At 43.4% G+C, this 17,166-nt stretch overlaps 1 protein-coding gene across 3 annotated transcripts in view; it reads right to left on the bottom strand.

Annotated features, from left to right (window-relative positions):
* Positions 1–9,278: 9,278 nt before the first annotated feature.
* AGO1 (argonaute RISC catalytic component 1) overlaps positions 9,279–17,166 on the bottom strand; it is a 40,857-nt gene continuing 32,969 nt past the window's right edge. Inside the window, exons 13-19 of one of the 3 annotated variants that reach the window (XM_005868580.2) lie at positions 16,121–16,280; positions 15,845–15,935; positions 14,549–14,743; positions 12,491–12,625; positions 11,775–11,876; positions 11,275–11,474; positions 9,279–11,064 (exon numbers count right to left, since the gene is read on the bottom strand). In XM_005868580.2, the coding sequence (XP_005868642.1) occupies positions 10,956–11,064; positions 11,275–11,474; positions 11,775–11,876; positions 12,491–12,625; positions 14,549–14,743; positions 15,845–15,935; positions 16,121–16,280 (992 nt within the window). In that variant the 3' untranslated portion in view covers positions 9,279–10,955. Of the gene's footprint in view, positions 11,065–11,274; positions 11,475–11,774; positions 11,877–12,169; positions 12,265–12,490; positions 12,626–14,548; positions 14,744–15,844; positions 15,936–16,120; positions 16,281–17,166 lie in introns of those variants that run through there. The other 2 variants (XM_005868581.2, XM_014541536.1) reach the window with 2 other exon arrangements.

The raw sequence follows: 17,166 nt of genomic DNA, 5'->3' as shown, positions 1-17,166 counted from the left end.
CTTCCGCTGGTTTGTGCCAGCCCGAGACAGTCGCAGGGACTACGCTCCTGGCTCCACCCGTTCTGCCTGAGGCGACGTCGCGGAGGGCGGCGTAGCTTCTCTGGGGAGGAGCCTACCTGGATGGGGCTGGTCCGAGGTGCAGGGCCCGGACCTGCAGCTGAGGGCCCCAGCAGAGCAAGGCTTGGGCTGGGCCGCCCTCATCGCTGAGTCCCTCCCTCCACGCCGTTTGGGCGGCCCCACGCGCCTCCTCAGCAGGCGATCAAGTAACCGCCACTGATCACTCTTAAGTCTATGGGGTTGCTTTGTCGACCACTTTTTTTTGGGGGGGGAGGGGCAGGGGGGAATGCACCATTTAGCTTGAGAAAAGATGATTAAGAAACAGGACATTACACAAAGATCAGATCGAATAATTTCCACGTTTAAAACTCTTTTAATAGCGCTTCGTCACACTGAGAAGACCCAAACTCCTTTCCAGGGTCCAAACGCTGGGCTTAACGGGATCCCCGCCTTTCTGAAGCAAAACCTCATCACTATGCTAGTTACACGGTCTGCTTCTACTTCCCCCAATGGCAAAGCGCTTCTTTCCGGCTTGGGGTCCTCTGCTTCGATTCCTTGGCCAGGAATCCTCTTTCCACTCTCGCCTTTTTATACCTCAACTTAAGATTTATTTCTGAGAGGGCTTTTCGGGTATGGTGGGACACCTGTTTTTCTATTACAGTAATCCTGTCCTAATCTGTAATTTCTTTTTACTACTACTCTCTCTCCCACTAGAATGTAGACGTTAATGGTGATACTATTTTATTCAGGCTGATAAATGATTCATGACTTTTCCCTATGTCTTTAAGCATCAGTAATGGTTAGACTTTTTAAAATCAAAGTTCATTCTTTTATTAAAGCTTAGGACAAAGAAGAAGAAAAAGTACCCTATCTTAAGTGTGCTTCCCCCCCATGCCCCAATCACTGTAGGACTTTGGATCAGTCACTTGAGTTTCTGGGCTTCAGTTTCCTAATCTAAAAAATGGAGAGAATAACATGTACCTTAGAATTGTGAAGTTGGGAAATGTAATTAAAGCACAAAGAAAACCCTCCCTAAATGTTAGTGAATTTAAAAAGTAGTTATTGTTTTGGTTACTCTTTTAGCATTTACTAAAATGGTTACTATTATATTAACTATTTTAAAGCACTTATTAGAGGCACCTACATGTAAACACTTTATAAGTTGGATTCAAACCCACATCTGATTTCAATTCTAATTTCTTCCTTTCCATCCTTACACCTTTTACTGAAAATGCCCTCCCAAATTTAAAAATGTCAAATTTAGTGTCACCAGATGAAATACTGTATCTTCAAAATTATTTTCAATCCTTGACCGTACACAATCCAAGTCTATGGGAGCATCAAACAGAGTAAATACCAACTGTTGTGCAAGGGTTTCTCACACCTTCAGTCTTAATTCTGGAACTGTTTTCTAATGATGCAGGCTTCTTCGGTGTCCAGAGTAGACATGGTGATGGTGATGAACCCTGGAAGTAGGCCACTGTCTTCTTTGTTGACACTGACACTGACACTGACAGGATTTGGACCTTTCAATTGGATCCAATTTAGCAAATGTCAATGATGCCTTACCATCTACTTCTGCTATCCAGGGACCCCACCTCTTTATAGTGAGTCCATATGAAAGGCTCATGAACTGTAATATCAGGAAGTGAGAAAGCAAAAAAGTTTGAATGATTCTGCCAAAAGCAAAATTGTATGAGGCTTACTCCTGGCCATATGCACACACTATTTTTTGATAACCTCATTCCCAAATGAGTCTGCTCTTAAGGGCATACAGGAGAGTCTTTGTGCATCTTGTTAACTGTTACAGCCCCAATGCCTAGAACAGTGCCAGTGCCTGGCACATAGCAGCATTCTCTAAATAGCTGTGGGAGGGATGGATCAATGAGTGGGCTTCAATAGGGCTCAGGAAGTAGGCTAAAACTCTGCCGTTATCCCTTGAGGCACTGGCTGCTCTCAGAAGGGGGTATGAAATAGTACAGAAATATCAGGGGCAACAAAATCACTGCCCGCTGAATGTTGCATTCCTAGGCTTCCTGTCCTAGATAAACACCATCGCTGGATAAGGGGAACAATTGGATGGAATCCTCTCCTCTCATATAGGCTCGTTAGTTGATGTGACACGAGTTTAAAATCTCTTCTAGACCAGAAGTTTTTAAACAGCAGAAGTCAAGCTAGAGGTGACTCCTGAATAACACAGGGGATAGGAGCGCCGATCCCCACACAGTTGAAAACCAGCATATAACTTTTGACTCTCCCAAGACTTAACTATGATCCTCCTTCAGGGATTAGTTCCAGGACCCCCTGCATATACCAAAATCCAAGAATGCTCAAATGGTGTAGAACAATGCATACAGTCAGTTCTCAACATCTATTGAATTCCAATGGGGGATTGAAAATACTGTTTCAATCCGCAACTGGTTGACTCTGCAGGTGGGAAACCTGAAAAATACAAAAGGCTAAATACTTGAAAAAAATATCCGCATATTAAAAAAAAACACCTGTGCAGTTTAAGCCTGTGTTGTTCAAGGGTCAGGTGTACTTTCTACTGCAGCAGGACACAATATAAAACATACTGGCTTTCGTCCAGCCAATGTGCTCAATGGTTGAGCATCGACATATGAACCTGGAGGTCATGGAGTTCAGGCTCAATTGCACGCAGGAAGCAGGCAATTGATGATTCTCTCATTGATATTTCTATCTCACTCCTTCATCCTTCCTCTCTTGGAAGTCAATAAAAATATATTTTTCACAAAATATATTAAAAATAAAAACATACTGGCTTTAGGGACAGTCAGAGCTGAGGCTGTGATCCTAGAAAAGTCACTCACTCTTAGCCTCCACTTAAGCTAAGCTGGCTGGGAGCTCTCACTGACTCTTTTAAGAGGAAAGTTTCTTGCCTTCAGAAGGTGGGGAAGAGTAATGGAGGGCTCCCTACCAAGGTCCTTCAAGATTTCTTTGTCGCCCTGACCGGGTTGGCTCAGTGGATAGAGCGTCGGCCTGCGGACTCAAGGGTCCCGGGTTCGATTCCAGTCAAGGGCATGTACCTTGGTTGCGGGCACATCCCCAGTGGGGAGTGTGCGGGAGGCAGCTGATCGATGTTTCTCTCTCATCGATGTTTCTGACTCTCTATCCCTCTCCCTTCCTCTCTGTGAAGAATCAATGAAATATATATTAAAAAAAAAAAAAAAGATTTCTTTGTCCCCAAAAGACATTGTCAAGAGGGATAGTAGTGAAACTGATACAGCCCAGAGCCAGAGGACAGTGTGTAAGCCATGCTGGCCTAAAAAACCTAAATATGCTATGCTGGAGAAGGCAGTTATGGTGCTTAAGTGGAGAACTTCTAAAATGTACCTCATCCCCAACAAGTCCACTTTTTCAGATCCTCCTCCTCGACACAGCTGCTGTACAGGAGTGCTTCTGTCATGCTCTGTGCACCTTCTAAGCTTGCCAGGTTTCCTCGGCCTATAGCCAGAGGAATAAATGTCTTCAAAGCTAGAAACAAATAGGGAGAGCTATTTGCTACAATTCAATGTTACCTGCCATTCAAGCAGTACAGACAGCAGTCTGAGGATGGCCCAGACTTATCACGTGAAAATAGTCTTCTCTTTGCACTATAGCCCTTTTCTTTAGCCACCAAACCCTAATTGCCATGAGATTCCTCTGTCTGCTAAGCCAAGAGATTCCCAACAAATACCCAGCCTCACTCTGCCTCAAGACACTTATAGACAAGAATGCCCTACAAGAATATGTTGCCAATTTATAGGGCAGAGGGAAGGCTCAATCAATACTGAAAAACGGATGTCTATGGGTGCAAGGAGCCTTAACTCAAACCCTTGAGCTCCAGAACCAGACAAATTAGGCCTTGGGATCACACCATATTTTTCACTTTAGTAACAACCAAGTCATTCTGAAACCTTTTTTAAAACATCAATCATTTTTTTTTAACGTTTTAAATTTTATTTTATTGAGTTTAGAGAGACAGAGGGAGGGAAGAGAGAGATATCGATGTAAGAGAGCAACATCGATTGGTTGCCTCCTGCATATGCCCCGATAGGAAATCGTACCTGCAATCTGGGTATGTACCCTGACTGGAAATTGAACCATTGACTTTGACCTTTCAGTGCTTGGGACAATGCTCCAATCAACTAAGTCACATGGGCCAGGGCTAACATCAATCATTTTTAAAACTGAAATTTATGGCGAAGTGTCATAATGATCATCCTCCCACTTGCTCTACTAAATACTTCACTTCTGTTTTATGAAGGGTCATAAATTTAAGCCTTATTTCAACTGGGAAATATCTCTTCCATCTTTCAATCTGCTCTTTAAGTTCAACCAATCTTACTAACCCTTGCTGCTGAAAAAGAACATGGGTTGGGCTGTCTTGCACTCAAGGGACTCTGGCAGGTGGTAGCCACAGGTTAGTTCTGCAATTTGAAAAGTCACAACACTTGGCCTCCAGAGGAATGCTAGGCCCACTTACACACACTAGGTGCCACTGAACATTTCTCAATGGGCTCTGTGCCAGAATCTTCTGTGAGTAATCTTCCCTCAGATTAACAATGTTTTAGCAGTACCAAGGAACTTACATGCTTGACAATCGTGCCATCAGCTGAAGGTACCAAAACCACAGAATCTCCATGTTGAGTGAGAGTGAGAAAAGATTATGATAATCTGGCTAAGGTTCTGCTTACCTGAAGATTCAGAAATGCTGACTCCATCCTGTACACTCAACTCAGTATCATTTTGATTCCCCACTGCCCACACCCCCCCTGTATTCATAAACCACAAATTTCTAGCTCATTTTAATTCTATTCATATATGTTATAGCCCTAAAATGACAAAAGTGAATAGAATGTAATTTCTGCTCCTAGTTCACAGACGCTGGGGGAAACAAGTCATGAAAATAAATACAGCAAGCTGCTAAGTGCTATAGAGTGCACTGGAACATCATCTATGATACTGGTTAGGAACAAATTTAAGTTTGTTTATTTTATTCTCTTACAAGTATCTCCCGAGAACAGGAGGAAGCTGGAAGTGGTGGTGATGGTTTTGGTGGACAACTTGGAAGACCTAATCTTAGCCTTATTCAAGTTAGTTTTCTCCAATGCTCATTTTCAAGAAATACTGGAGAATGACCATAAAGTTCTAAAATCCCAGAGAAGATGGGGTAGAGGATGGTAAACTGAGTTGAAAAAATACCCTTCTCACTGCAGCAGTTCAGGTTGTTAATTGGATTCTATCCCACTCTCTTGATTTTTCTCCCACCTCATTAAATCAGCCAAAAAATACAAAATTAGTGATATGACAATCATCTTATATTCTGCTTCCTCTCTTCATCGTTTAAATGGTGTTTCCTAGAGTTGTATACAATGTTTTTCTCACTCTACTCTTTTTCTAAACCATCTTGTTCATTCCTATGGCTTTAACTATCAACTATGTAAGTATGAATCCCATATCTATAATTGCAGTTTTGTAGTTTTCCCTGAGCAACAAAACATAAATGTTTACTGGAAAGCTTAACCTCATTTCCCCATGGGAACCTCAAAACTCAGTCTATACAAGGCTAATGGTCTTTCTTCACAAAATTCATTAGCTTTCTTCTATAGTCTCCGCTCTTCCCATCTCGGTTAGAAGAATGCCCCAATACACTCACTTGCTCAATTGGAAACTATTCCTCTCTTCCCCTTCCATCATCCATTCAGTCCCATTAATTCTATCTCCTGAGTGTTTCTCAAATCTGCCCTTTCCTATCTTCATAGCTAAAGCCTGACAGCCTTGTTCCAATCCCTCATCATCTCTCTTATGTACCAGGGGGACCATTTGACTACTCATATCCTCAACCAAACTTTAAGCTCCTTATTTTTGAATTGTGCCTGCCCTTCCCTCAAAAATACTGCTGGTCACGGTACTTGAAGAATAAGTGGAGGCCCTGTGAAGTGTGATTCCATACAATATGCAGTTTCAACATTCTGGAATTTGTTCTACCCACTTTTCCTCCTTTAGAAGTAATGGTTCTGCTCTTGTAAAAATCTATTTTTCTAACCTAAAATCTATCAGAGATGTAATTAATTCCAACAGTTTGCTTTGCTGTTAGGAAAAAAGAGAGAGACCGCACTTTAGAAACAGAAGCCACTGTTGTTTTTATAAAACACAGAATTGTGCTGCTGCTGTTGCTTGGTTTAGAAGGAACTGTACATTACAGCTGCTGGGATAATTTTACAATAGACTGGACAAGGTACAGCTCAAAGCAGGACACAAACACAAGTCTCAAAGGGAAACAAATGCAAACAAGTACACAGCTGTGGGGCTCCAGGGACATTTCCCTATCCATGCTGGACTTGAGAAGAATAAAAGTTCAGAAACTAAAGTGGAACCCAGAGTAGTCACACATGCCCACCAGATGGCTGCTAAGTGCCAACATCACACACCATTCAGGTTGGACTGTGTTCATAGGAAAGTCATTTCATTTTTCCTTATTGCTACTACACCAGGGGACATGGTGCATTCGATATATTGTCTTTACTTGCACAATCCTTGGAGAGTTTATTTTCCTTTTTAAAGTAGGAAATCTGCTTTCCCCATCTTATTCTGATTTTTGTTTGTTTGATTTGAGCCATTCCCTCCGCTCCCTTTCTTGGGCTCCCAAACAGCAGCCAGAGGTTCTAAGTCAGTAGGAGTAGAGTAAGAGGAGAGCACCAATCTAGCCTCTCCCTGCTCAGGGAGAAGGCAAGTCCTAATAAATGGGGGAAAGAGAAAACCAGAGCATCCCTTCTCCCCAATCTGCTTAGAAGGCCAAATAGAAAAGAGTGCCCTGCACATCCCTGCCATGATCAGACTTTAAAAAGGAAGGCATCCCAGCTACCATCCTGGATTGGCCTAGGCCCAATAAATATAAATAAAAACAGCTTCCTCCAATGTAGTCTCCAAAATTGCATTTTGGCTAGTTTGAGATGACTTTCTACCCTGAAGGAGAAAGAACTTTCATCTTTTGTTACACACGATGCAAGGTCTAAAACACTGCCCTACCTGCCTTGCAGATATTCCAGGGGCCAGCTAAGAAGTGTTTCCTTGGCTGCCCATCTTGAGTACTGAGTCTCATTTACAGAATTCTGGACAAGAAAAGGAAAACTCCAAGAACACTGTTGCTTAGCCAAAGAGGAACTATCTACTAAGTGGGAACCAGGAGTTTTTTAGGGAGGTTTTACGACTTTATGTACCTTCTTGTTCAGCCTTATTCTAAGCCTAAATACCCAGCAACAAGAGCCCAGGCTTATCTCCAAAGACAAGTAATAGCACCTCAACTCTCAATCGGTCAGGCTGGACTGGAAAAATGATAAATGAGCAGTGCTCTCCTTTCCTACCTTTTATCCAAATTCTCTCCATTCTCTTCCCATCACTCTCTTTTTCCTCTATGTCCATCCCCTGACCCTCAACCCTGGATACCCAAGTAGCTCAATCCTAACAAGTCCTTAGAATAGGGAAGCCCCAGGTAGAGAAAAATGGGATAATATCTAGGAAAAGCAATGTGAGAAATCAACTCCAAGGAGTGGACAGGTGTGGAAGTTGCCAGAAGCCTCTGATTTCATACCATTTGGGCAGGCCTGCTGCTCAGACCTAGTGTAAGCTTGAGGGCAGTCCAGCCCAAAGAGGACATCACTGGGCTTGGGGAACAGATTCTTGGTCTTCTGTAGCCAAGGAGCTAATAAGCTTGACCTTGTCAGCTAACAGAGGGATCATTATAGCCATGCAGAGAATTCATCATCAGGAAAGTAGATCAGCAAGCAAGCTGACTAAATAGGAAAAAAAAAGAAAAGAAAAGGAAGCCAGGGAAAGAGAGAATAGGAGAAGCAAGGTAAAGATTGGAATAAAGGGAGCAAGAGACTTGTCTAAAAGATGAGGCTGGGGTCATCCCACACTTCATCAGAGCTTAAGTGAGTCACACTACCTAAACCAAATCCAAGAAAGCCAAAGCTTGTTGCCAACACCAGTTCCCAATCTGCATGCACTACCTTTCAAACAAGAATAATCCTCAAAGTCAAGGATATTTTTCAAGTCTCAAAGATTTAAAAAAAAAAAAGTCAAAGCAAGAAGTCATTTTCTTGCCATTGCCCAAGCTGCTGCTCTTGCTTTTATTTCGTGAGTGGTATGTGCAATGCCAAAGGGCTAAAAAATGCATTTCAAGCCCCAGCTCCAAACCCAACTGGAAAGAGTGAGGCAAAAAGAAAAAGGAAAGAACACAAACTTGTGGCCGAGAGTAGGTGGCTACCACCAGCTCCCTGTGGATATTTGCAAATGCTGGTGAATGACTGGAACCTCCAGGAATAGTGCCCTGATCCTAGCCCCAAAATGCACCCAAGAAGAGAACATGCAGAGCCCAATGTTCAAAGAGAGCTCCCCTCCTCTAAGGGTGACTGAACATGAAGTAGACAGTATATGAAGGCGATGGACAGGGCAGATGGAGTGTTGGCATCACTCTCTTTAGGCACTTGTGTAAGGAATGTAGGCTGTCCAGTGAACTAACTCCTCCCAGAGTCCTCCATTCTATTCTTCAGCTGGGTTGTGCCCATGGGGCACCCAATGCCATAGCCAGTAGGAAAGTAAAGGAGGAGTTACTCAACAGTCCTGATGCCTTCCTCTATAATCAATGTTTGTGCTACGTTTTGTGAAGTCATTGAACAAAGTAGCCAACCAGAATGAAACCTGGGAGAGACTGTTTTGCATAGGAAATCTGGGTCTGTATTAGGGCTGTTGGGGAGGGGAAATGGTAGCTCTCACTGCACAGGCCCGGATTCACACTGGCCTTCCTCCGGCTGGCCTCCAAGCCTGAGCTAGGTCTAAAGTGTCATGGCTTTATCACCAGATTGGGGCAAACCCAAGCCCAAGCTCCTTAAAAAAAGGAATTTCCACACCAAAGCTGCACGTTCTCATCCCAAGCAGTGGGAAAGGAGGAAATGAACAGTCAAGGAAAGAGGGGGCCTTGCCTCAAGGCCAGCAGGCACCAAGCTACAACCCCTACTTTTCCAGTTTTACAAGCCAGCCAAACCCCATCTCTATGCAGGGAGGAAAAAAAAAAAAAAAAAAAGCACAACCTAGCACTAGGTCGACGAGTGAGTTTAAGATGAAACAAAACTAATCCTCTGGGCACGTGTCCCCACAGGACCCTGGGGGAGGTTCGGTTGTCATCTCCACGTCGCTGTGTGGACGAGGCCCACGGAAAAAAAAAAAAAAAAAAAAAAAGCCCATGCCACCCACTCACATGCCCTAGTGGGAAACCAGGAAAATTTCATTTGTGTAAACAGAAGCAAAAGGGAGCAGCAAAATCCCCCAGACTATTCACAGGACACACTGGAATCTGGGATAAGCCAAAGTGTCAGAGGACAATCCAGAGGGAGAGGAAGATGCACTTGCAGAAAAGAGTGCAGGGCAGAGGGCAGTGCAGAGGAGGGAGCCTGTAGCAAGAAAAAGGTATTTTCTGCACAGAGGAAAGATGAAGCCTGAGCCCCACATTGGGGAGACAACCACCCTTACTTAGCCAGGCCAAAGAACAAGTCAGGTACATTGTTCTTTTTAATGGCTCAATGTTTCTGGGATGTAAACTCATTGGGCATTGGAAGGATATCAAGATTTTGGCAATAAACTCAAGTTATGGTATAAAAATAGCATTTAGTTTTTGCTCTTTTTTCTTATTTTAGACCTAAGGATCGTTTGTTATAAGACACCCCAATTTAAAAATATTGAAACATAAGAGACTTGACCATTTGGGAAAAAGAAGCCAAGAGTGAGAAAAACTATGTAAGTAACTCCAGACCCAGGCAGGTGGGAGGGTCAGGGTAGGACAGGGAAGAAAGGAGGCATAGCCAGTCATCTCAGCAGCTCCATAGACTTGTCAGGTCTGAAAGTGCAAATGTCAATGGATTTTAACCATCTTGAGGTTATAATATTTTTAAAAGCTCAATGAATATGGAAGTCAATTGCTTTAAATGCAAATAGTTGGCGCTCTGGCTGGAGGCTTGTTGGGTTAGGAGTATTTCTTCCCCATTTACCTCCTGTCCCACCCCTACCCCATCCCCCCAAAGAAAGGTACAAAAGGTTGCAGTTCTGCAGCATTACCGTTACAGGGAAGGCACTGGTTACCCACCAGCAGGCGGAAGGAAGACAGGGTTGTGTCACTTCAGAGCTAAGTGCCATAGTGCCTTAAGTCTTATTCGGGGCTGGATGTCTGTCAGGGAGGTGTAAGGTAGGGTAGGAAAATTGGAAAGAAAGGAATAGGGAAAGGGGGGTGGCAGCAGGGGGAGGAGCAACCAAAATCATTAGCATTAAAAAATCTTCCTACAAACTGGATTCTTAACCCATTAAAACATCTTGTATCCTAAAATATTGATCTGGGTCTGGTTTCGTTTTTCTTCTTAAACAAATCTAGACCTTTTCTGATTAAGGCTCCTAAAAAATCCTTCCCTCCTCCCACCCACTTTTTCAAGCCCCTCACTTTCCCATCTAAAGTATCAAACCCAAACCTACCAGCTTTTGTCCACAGGAATGTAGAGCCGAGCCGACCTTACCAAGCTGTCAGCATGAGTCTTTAGCACTGAGTCACGTGAGACACCTGTGTGTATGGTGGGCACTGGTGCTGCCCGTCTTGGTCCAGTGGGGTCAGGGTCAGATGTGACAAGATGGGGTGAAGGGTATGAGGTGAATATCAGAAATTTCTGGCTGGTGGTCTGGCTTACTGGCCCTGTTCCCCACCCTTTTGTCCCATCTGTAGAAGGAAACAAGGCCTTCTGCACTCCTCCCTACCCCACCTCCCTCCTCCCTGATTCCTCTGGATTTGGGTGGCATAGCTCTTGGGGCTTGGAAAACTTTCTTCTATCCAGTGAGGTAACAGCGTTCTGCCTTCAAGCGAAGTACATGGTGCGCAGAGTATCCTGGTGAACCTGCACGGCTTTGGCCAGGGCCTGGGGGTCCCGCCCATTGCTCTGCCCTGATATGTGGCTCCCCTCTCCACTGAAAAGAAAAAAATGAAAGAAGTTCTTCCTGGTAATGCCAATTCCCATACCAGCTTAAGAAAAAAAGAAAATCCAACCCAAATTTGGCAGATGAACACAGAGACACCAAATTGAACAAAACCCATTTCCTTCTACCCAAGGAAAGTTGGGAAGGTCTGGTACACAAAGGATGAGGTAAACAGGAAGCCAGCCTGATCCCAGGCCTTACCTGTCATGCTCCTTGTCCACTAGGTGATATCGTGCCCGGAAAGCCACCAGGCGGGCATAGTAGGCAGGTGCTGGGATAGAGACAGAGCGTGTGCATCGTACATAAGTGTGGCATAGCTGGTATGTCAAGATCTGGAGCTCATCTGCTGTGAAACGGTTGTCATCCCAAAGGACATAGTAATGGGATGGTCGACTGGTGCCCTGGGAAGATAGGAAGGTAAGGGGTGCCAGATTGGGCAAAGGGGATGGCTACTGATAAGGAATAGGATCACTGTTAAGATTATGGCTAGGCTGGAAGACCCACCCATGAATAGGCAAACATAAAGTCACCTATAATTTGCCAAGATATTCAAAGTGTATTTCTGGTCAAGTACACTGAGGGCTTATTAAGAAAACAATCATGATTTGAATGTCACTCAGTGATGACATATATTCTAGAGGCAGTGGTAATAATCAACTAATTTTCGACTCATTGGAAACCCCAAGACATAGCCCAGCTACCTGGATGCCTGCGTGGCTGCACAGATAGAAGTCAAACTCAAATGGGTGCGTGATGTTGGTATCCACAGTGGTCCCAGCTGGGATGTTACCACTCTTCCCAATCTGCATAGAGACAAAGACAACCAAGATCCCAAGACCTGCCTAGCCATAACTAGGGCCCCAACTCAATTCTACTCTGACTCCACCAGAATCCCAAGAGTGAAGCAGAAGTTGTGGTTCCCAGAGGATATTGGGTCTTGAAATAATGGGTTCTAAAGTCACACATAAATGTGTTTAAGAACTAGTTTCATCATTTATTACGGTGTGATCTTAGCAAGTCATTTAACCTTTCTAAGGTTAAACTGGAGATAATAATAGTACCTACCTCACAGGGCTGCTGTGAGGAAGACGCCTTGTACAGTGTCTGGCACATAGGAGAAGTTCAATAAATGGTAGTTCCCTTTCCCTTCTCTGGGAGCTGGTCTACATATGGGGTCTATAGGCCAGGGAGCTAGGAGGAGGGAGAGGAAGTATAAGGAAGGAGGGGGAAAAGGGGAAACAAAGGGAAGGAGGTGGTAGAGGAAGGACCACAAGAGCTCGAGGGAGGAAAGGGGCCAAAGAGGATGAACAGGCCAAGGGTTAAATCCCCAGATTTTATCTCAAGGGCTTCTTTCATATTAAGAGAAGGGAGACGGGATGGATGAGGGTATGGTTGGCTTCCTCAATCCCTCACTCACTCGCTCATTCTTGTCAGCACAAAAAAGGCGGGTGTGATGGCGTTTCTGCACCACAATATAAGTGATCCCAGGCTGGTAGTCCTTTTCCAGTTTGATGCAGGCATCACGAATGGCCAGCAGCTCATAGTGGAGGATCTAGGCACAGGGTGTGGAGATAGACAAAGAACATCCAGCTCCTCTTCAGTTCACACATCTTTGTGAACTAAGGGTTGACACTTATAATATGGCTTTTTGCTCAGTCTCCCTTTATAAGCTGATACCCAACCATTAGAGCTGATGGGTCCTTTCTACCAAAATCAGCCTTATATGCAATTCACGAATTTGTTCCCATGAAACCTTGGCTAGGAAGCTTGGCATCAGTAGAGAGCACTTACCTGGTTCCTATGTAAAAAGAGACCTAAAATCAAGACACAGAACCAAAGTTCAGAGAGAAATCACTAAAATTATAATGCCCAAAGTAAGATCAATTTCAGGATCAGGAGAATAATGGGAGTACCCCTGTGACCTCCACAAGCAGACAAGGTTGGTACCATCAGAGAAGAGCAGACACAGAGTTCAGAGACGGGTGCAGAGGGAGGGGATGAATTTTGTCCTACAAAGAAGCAGGATTATAAAATAATGAACTATCTAAAGAAGCAGCCACAGGTAAATAACCATAGGTAATAGTTACCTTATGGCCTTGGATAACAGGTATAGGGAGTCAAAACTGTATGGTAGAAGTGTGTAGAATTTATAATCAATTAGAATTAGATTTAAAACCAAGTTTTATCTAGTTGTATTTCCTTAAGCAAGTTACTTAATCCCCCTTAGTCTCATTTTCTCCAAACCTACTAAAATTACTAATAAGACCAGCCTTACAAAGCTGTTGTGATGACTAAAACAGTTAATTAAGTAAATGCATAGAAAACCCAATAGGAGCTTAATAACTGCTGATTGCTTTGCTAAGAAGTTTGAGTTTTAACCCAAGGCTATATGAACTAGACATTTCTGAACAGAGAAGTGATATGATAAATATATCTGGTATTTTAGGAAACAATGGATGCCTTGGAAGAAATTGAGCACAATGGTTAATAGCATGGACTTTGGAATCAGACCAATTTGTCTAAATCCCAGTTCCACCACTTAGTAGCTTGGGTGACAGTGAAGAAATCATTTAACATTTCCAAGCCCCAGTTTTCTCATCTGTCAAATGGAATAATTATTATTTCATAGGACTACTGTAATCACAGCATTAAATAGAACACATATGAAGTGGTTGGCACAGTTCAGGGTACATAGAAGGTACCCAATAAATGGCAGTTATATATTACTATTAAATTGTAGTCAAGGAGACTAGTTCAGTATACAAGTTTAAACAACAGAATATGAAAGCTTGGCAGGCAGAAAGAATAAGAGGAACATTATGAAGAAAGGTCAATAGCAGTGGCCTCCAGACAAGCAGCACCATCTACAGACTTAATAGTATTTCAAATTCTAGGGCCCAATCCTAGACTCAATTGGAAATTCTTCTTTTTTTTTTTTTTTGTTAATCCTCACCTGAGGATATTATTCCCATTGATTTTTTTTTTTTTTAAGAGAGAGTGAAAGGAAGGAGGAGAGACAGAGAGAAACATCGATTGGTTGCCTCCCGTATGTGCCCCGGCCAGGACCAGGGATCGAGCCTGCAACTAAGGAACTAAGGTACATGCCCTTGTGGGAATCGAACCCGAGACCCTTCAAACCAGTTAGGGCTCTATGTCAGAAATTTTAAGGGTAAGCCCTGTTAAATGTTTCAACAAGTCCTCCCAATGATCTTGACTCATGTTTGAGAACCACTGGTCTAAAGCATCAGTCTTCAACATGAACCAACTACTAATAGGCACTGAGGGTCTTCTGTTACAAGAAGACAGGTCTACAGATGCTTGTACTTGCCACTTCTCAGTTGTGATGTCTGCTCTGAAGCTTTTCCATTTAGCAACCTTCCAAGTACCAAGAGCTTAGAAAAGCTAGCAGTACTCTCTGCTACCATTGGGCCCTCTGGCCTCAATATGAAGTTTTTCTAACTACTGTGGGCCCTACCTGAGGGAGCTGGCCTTCAGGAACCCCATCTCGGTAGAAGATGATACGAGTAGGCTTGAAGCGGGTGGACTTGTAGAACTGGATCAGCAGCTCACGCACCATGTACGATAAGTCTTCAATGATCTCCTGCCGAGGTCGCTGCACCCGAACAGTGGCACAATAACGGCTAGGGTGGGCATCCATACTGCCTACCACCTGTTAATCAAAGAGGCAGGATAAGCCCCTAGAACCTCCACCCACCAACACTGTCAGGCTGTGGGTTTGGGCAAAGGCTTCTCAGCAAAACAATCATGCTATCAAACAAGTAGGGTTTTGGATTCAATGAGTCCTGGTTTCAATCTCTGTTCTACCACATATGCAGAAGTTATTTAATCCATCTGATCTTTTCTTTCCTCCTCTCAAATGGAGATAAGTATAGAACACCACCTGTTTGCAGTGCTGGTATAGTACATATAGAGCACCTTGGACAGGGCCTAGCCCACAGAAGGTGCTTGATAAGTTTGATTTCTCTACCCCTTGAAGAGGGGAATGTGAAGGTTTGGCATTACTAGCTTAAAGAATAACCTCATCTAGCCACAAGTTTATCCTTTTTTTATTCAAGTGCTAATCTACCCCAGAACAATGGTAAAAATGGTGAGAGTAACATAATTTTCAAAGGGGACAGTGGCCAGAGCCTAGGCTAGATGGCCACAAGGAAAACAGGGAAAAGCACAGTATAGGGTTTTCCTGCATTTACTGAGATAAGCCTAGTCTGCCTAGAGAAACATAAGGGTTGAGGAAAGAGAAGTGGGGGAAAAAGAGCTGATCTCTCTAGCAATTCAGAAACCCCTAGGGGACAGGGAGCAGAAGTCAAGAGAGGGATTAGAGTTAACTAATTAGAGTTAACTAACCTACTTAAGTGGATCAGGGGTAGGGATGGGAAGAGGAAATGACAGTCTCAGCAACTAAGTAAATCCCTTAAAAGGGATTTCTGAGAAGAGATATGGTCACCACCATATCCCAAAAGTAGGCATGGAAAGAGAGAGAAAAAAGAACTTGAACATAGGGCAATATCGATAGACACTGGGCCAAGTCTCTGGCCACAACCTACATTCTCATTACTCTCACTGAAAAACACACACACATCATACAATCAATTTTATGAAGATACCAAGGAAATGGTTAATGGGGATGATCAGCTGGAAGGAAAACAATTTTATGAAGGTCTAGCGCCCAAGCTAAGGAAAGGAAATCATATGTAGCCTTGGAAACTCAAAGCTAAGAGGAAAACCTTGAGGAAGCTGGAGTGTCACTCACTGCTGTGATAGACGGTTTTTTCCCATCCCCTGCTGGGGGGTGTGTAACATCTGCTCCCAGGAATATCACTGGCTGTTGAAAGACTGCAGAGCTGAACAAGGAAGAGAAAACAAATGATGAGGAGATAGATCATCTCTTCCTGGCACCACCTAGCACCCACTTTGGTCCTTTCTTCCTTATGCCTGACTCACTCTGCCTGGCCAGGACCCTATCTTTTCATCAATTTCCAGAATGGTACCTTGCATGACAAGGGCAGATGGGCAACAGAGTTCATACCGCTGGTGTGGGACTAGGATGTTGTTTATGCCACCAAGTTTGACATTGATCTTCAGGCAGAGGTTGGACAGAGTTTGAGGTGAGGTCTTCACCACGTTCTTCACTTGCACACACTGTGTAGCCATTCCCAAAAGTGTGTCTCCAACACGTTTCACCTCAGCTATGAGCAGGGAGAGAACTGATTAGTGCATTCACAAATACTTAATGAATGCCTACTGAAACCAGGCAGGGACCACAATGGTGACCAGAAACACACAGGATCCATACTCTTATAGTGCTTACTACCTAGTGATTACTTTTAAATGTCATGAAAAGTACAACAATGATAAATGCTACAACAAAAAACTTAATGGAGCTATGACAGTATATAATAGGGGGTAATAACCTAGCCAGGAAAGGCCTAAGTATTGATTGAACTGAAAGGTACAAAAGGACTTGGAAAAGAGGGGGAGTTTGGGAGAGAGCAATCCAGGCAGAGGAAATAGGATGCCAAAATGCACTCTGATAGGAGATAGCATTTTATGTCTGAGAAACGAAAAGGCCAAAGTAACTATGAAGGAGAGCAAAGGGACTGACATAGGGAAGAAATGAGAGCAGCTTATATTAAGAAGACAGTTGTTAAGACTGAGAGAAGCAAATAAAGTCAAGAGAGACTATATATGTGAATAAGGGAAAATAATGTTTATAGATAACTTCTGTGTTTCTTGCTTTTGTATTAGAATAGATATATCATAAACTCTTTTTTAAACATTTTGAGTTTGAAGTGCTCTTTGGTCATCCCAGTAAGGATACCAACTAGGCAATTGGGTATAGTAGTTAAAAGCTGAAGAGTAGCCCTAGCTGGTTTGGCTCAGTGGATAGAGAGTCAGCCTGTGGACTGAAGGGTCCCAGGTTCAATTCTGGTCAAGGGCATGTACCTTGGTTGCGGGCACATCCCCAGTAGCGGGTGTGCAGGAGGCAGCTGATCAATGTTTCTCTCTCATAGATGTTTCTAACTCTCTCTATCCCTCTCCCTTCCTCTCTGTAAAAAAAATCAATTTTATATA

This window comes from Myotis brandtii, unplaced genomic scaffold, assembly GCF_000412655.1.
Source record: "Myotis brandtii unplaced genomic scaffold, ASM41265v1 scaffold274, whole genome shotgun sequence".
NCBI classification, from domain to species: Eukaryota; Metazoa; Chordata; class Mammalia; order Chiroptera; family Vespertilionidae; genus Myotis; species Myotis brandtii.
Note: the sequence above shows the minus strand (reverse complement) of the source record. Positions and strands in the feature narration are given on the sequence as shown.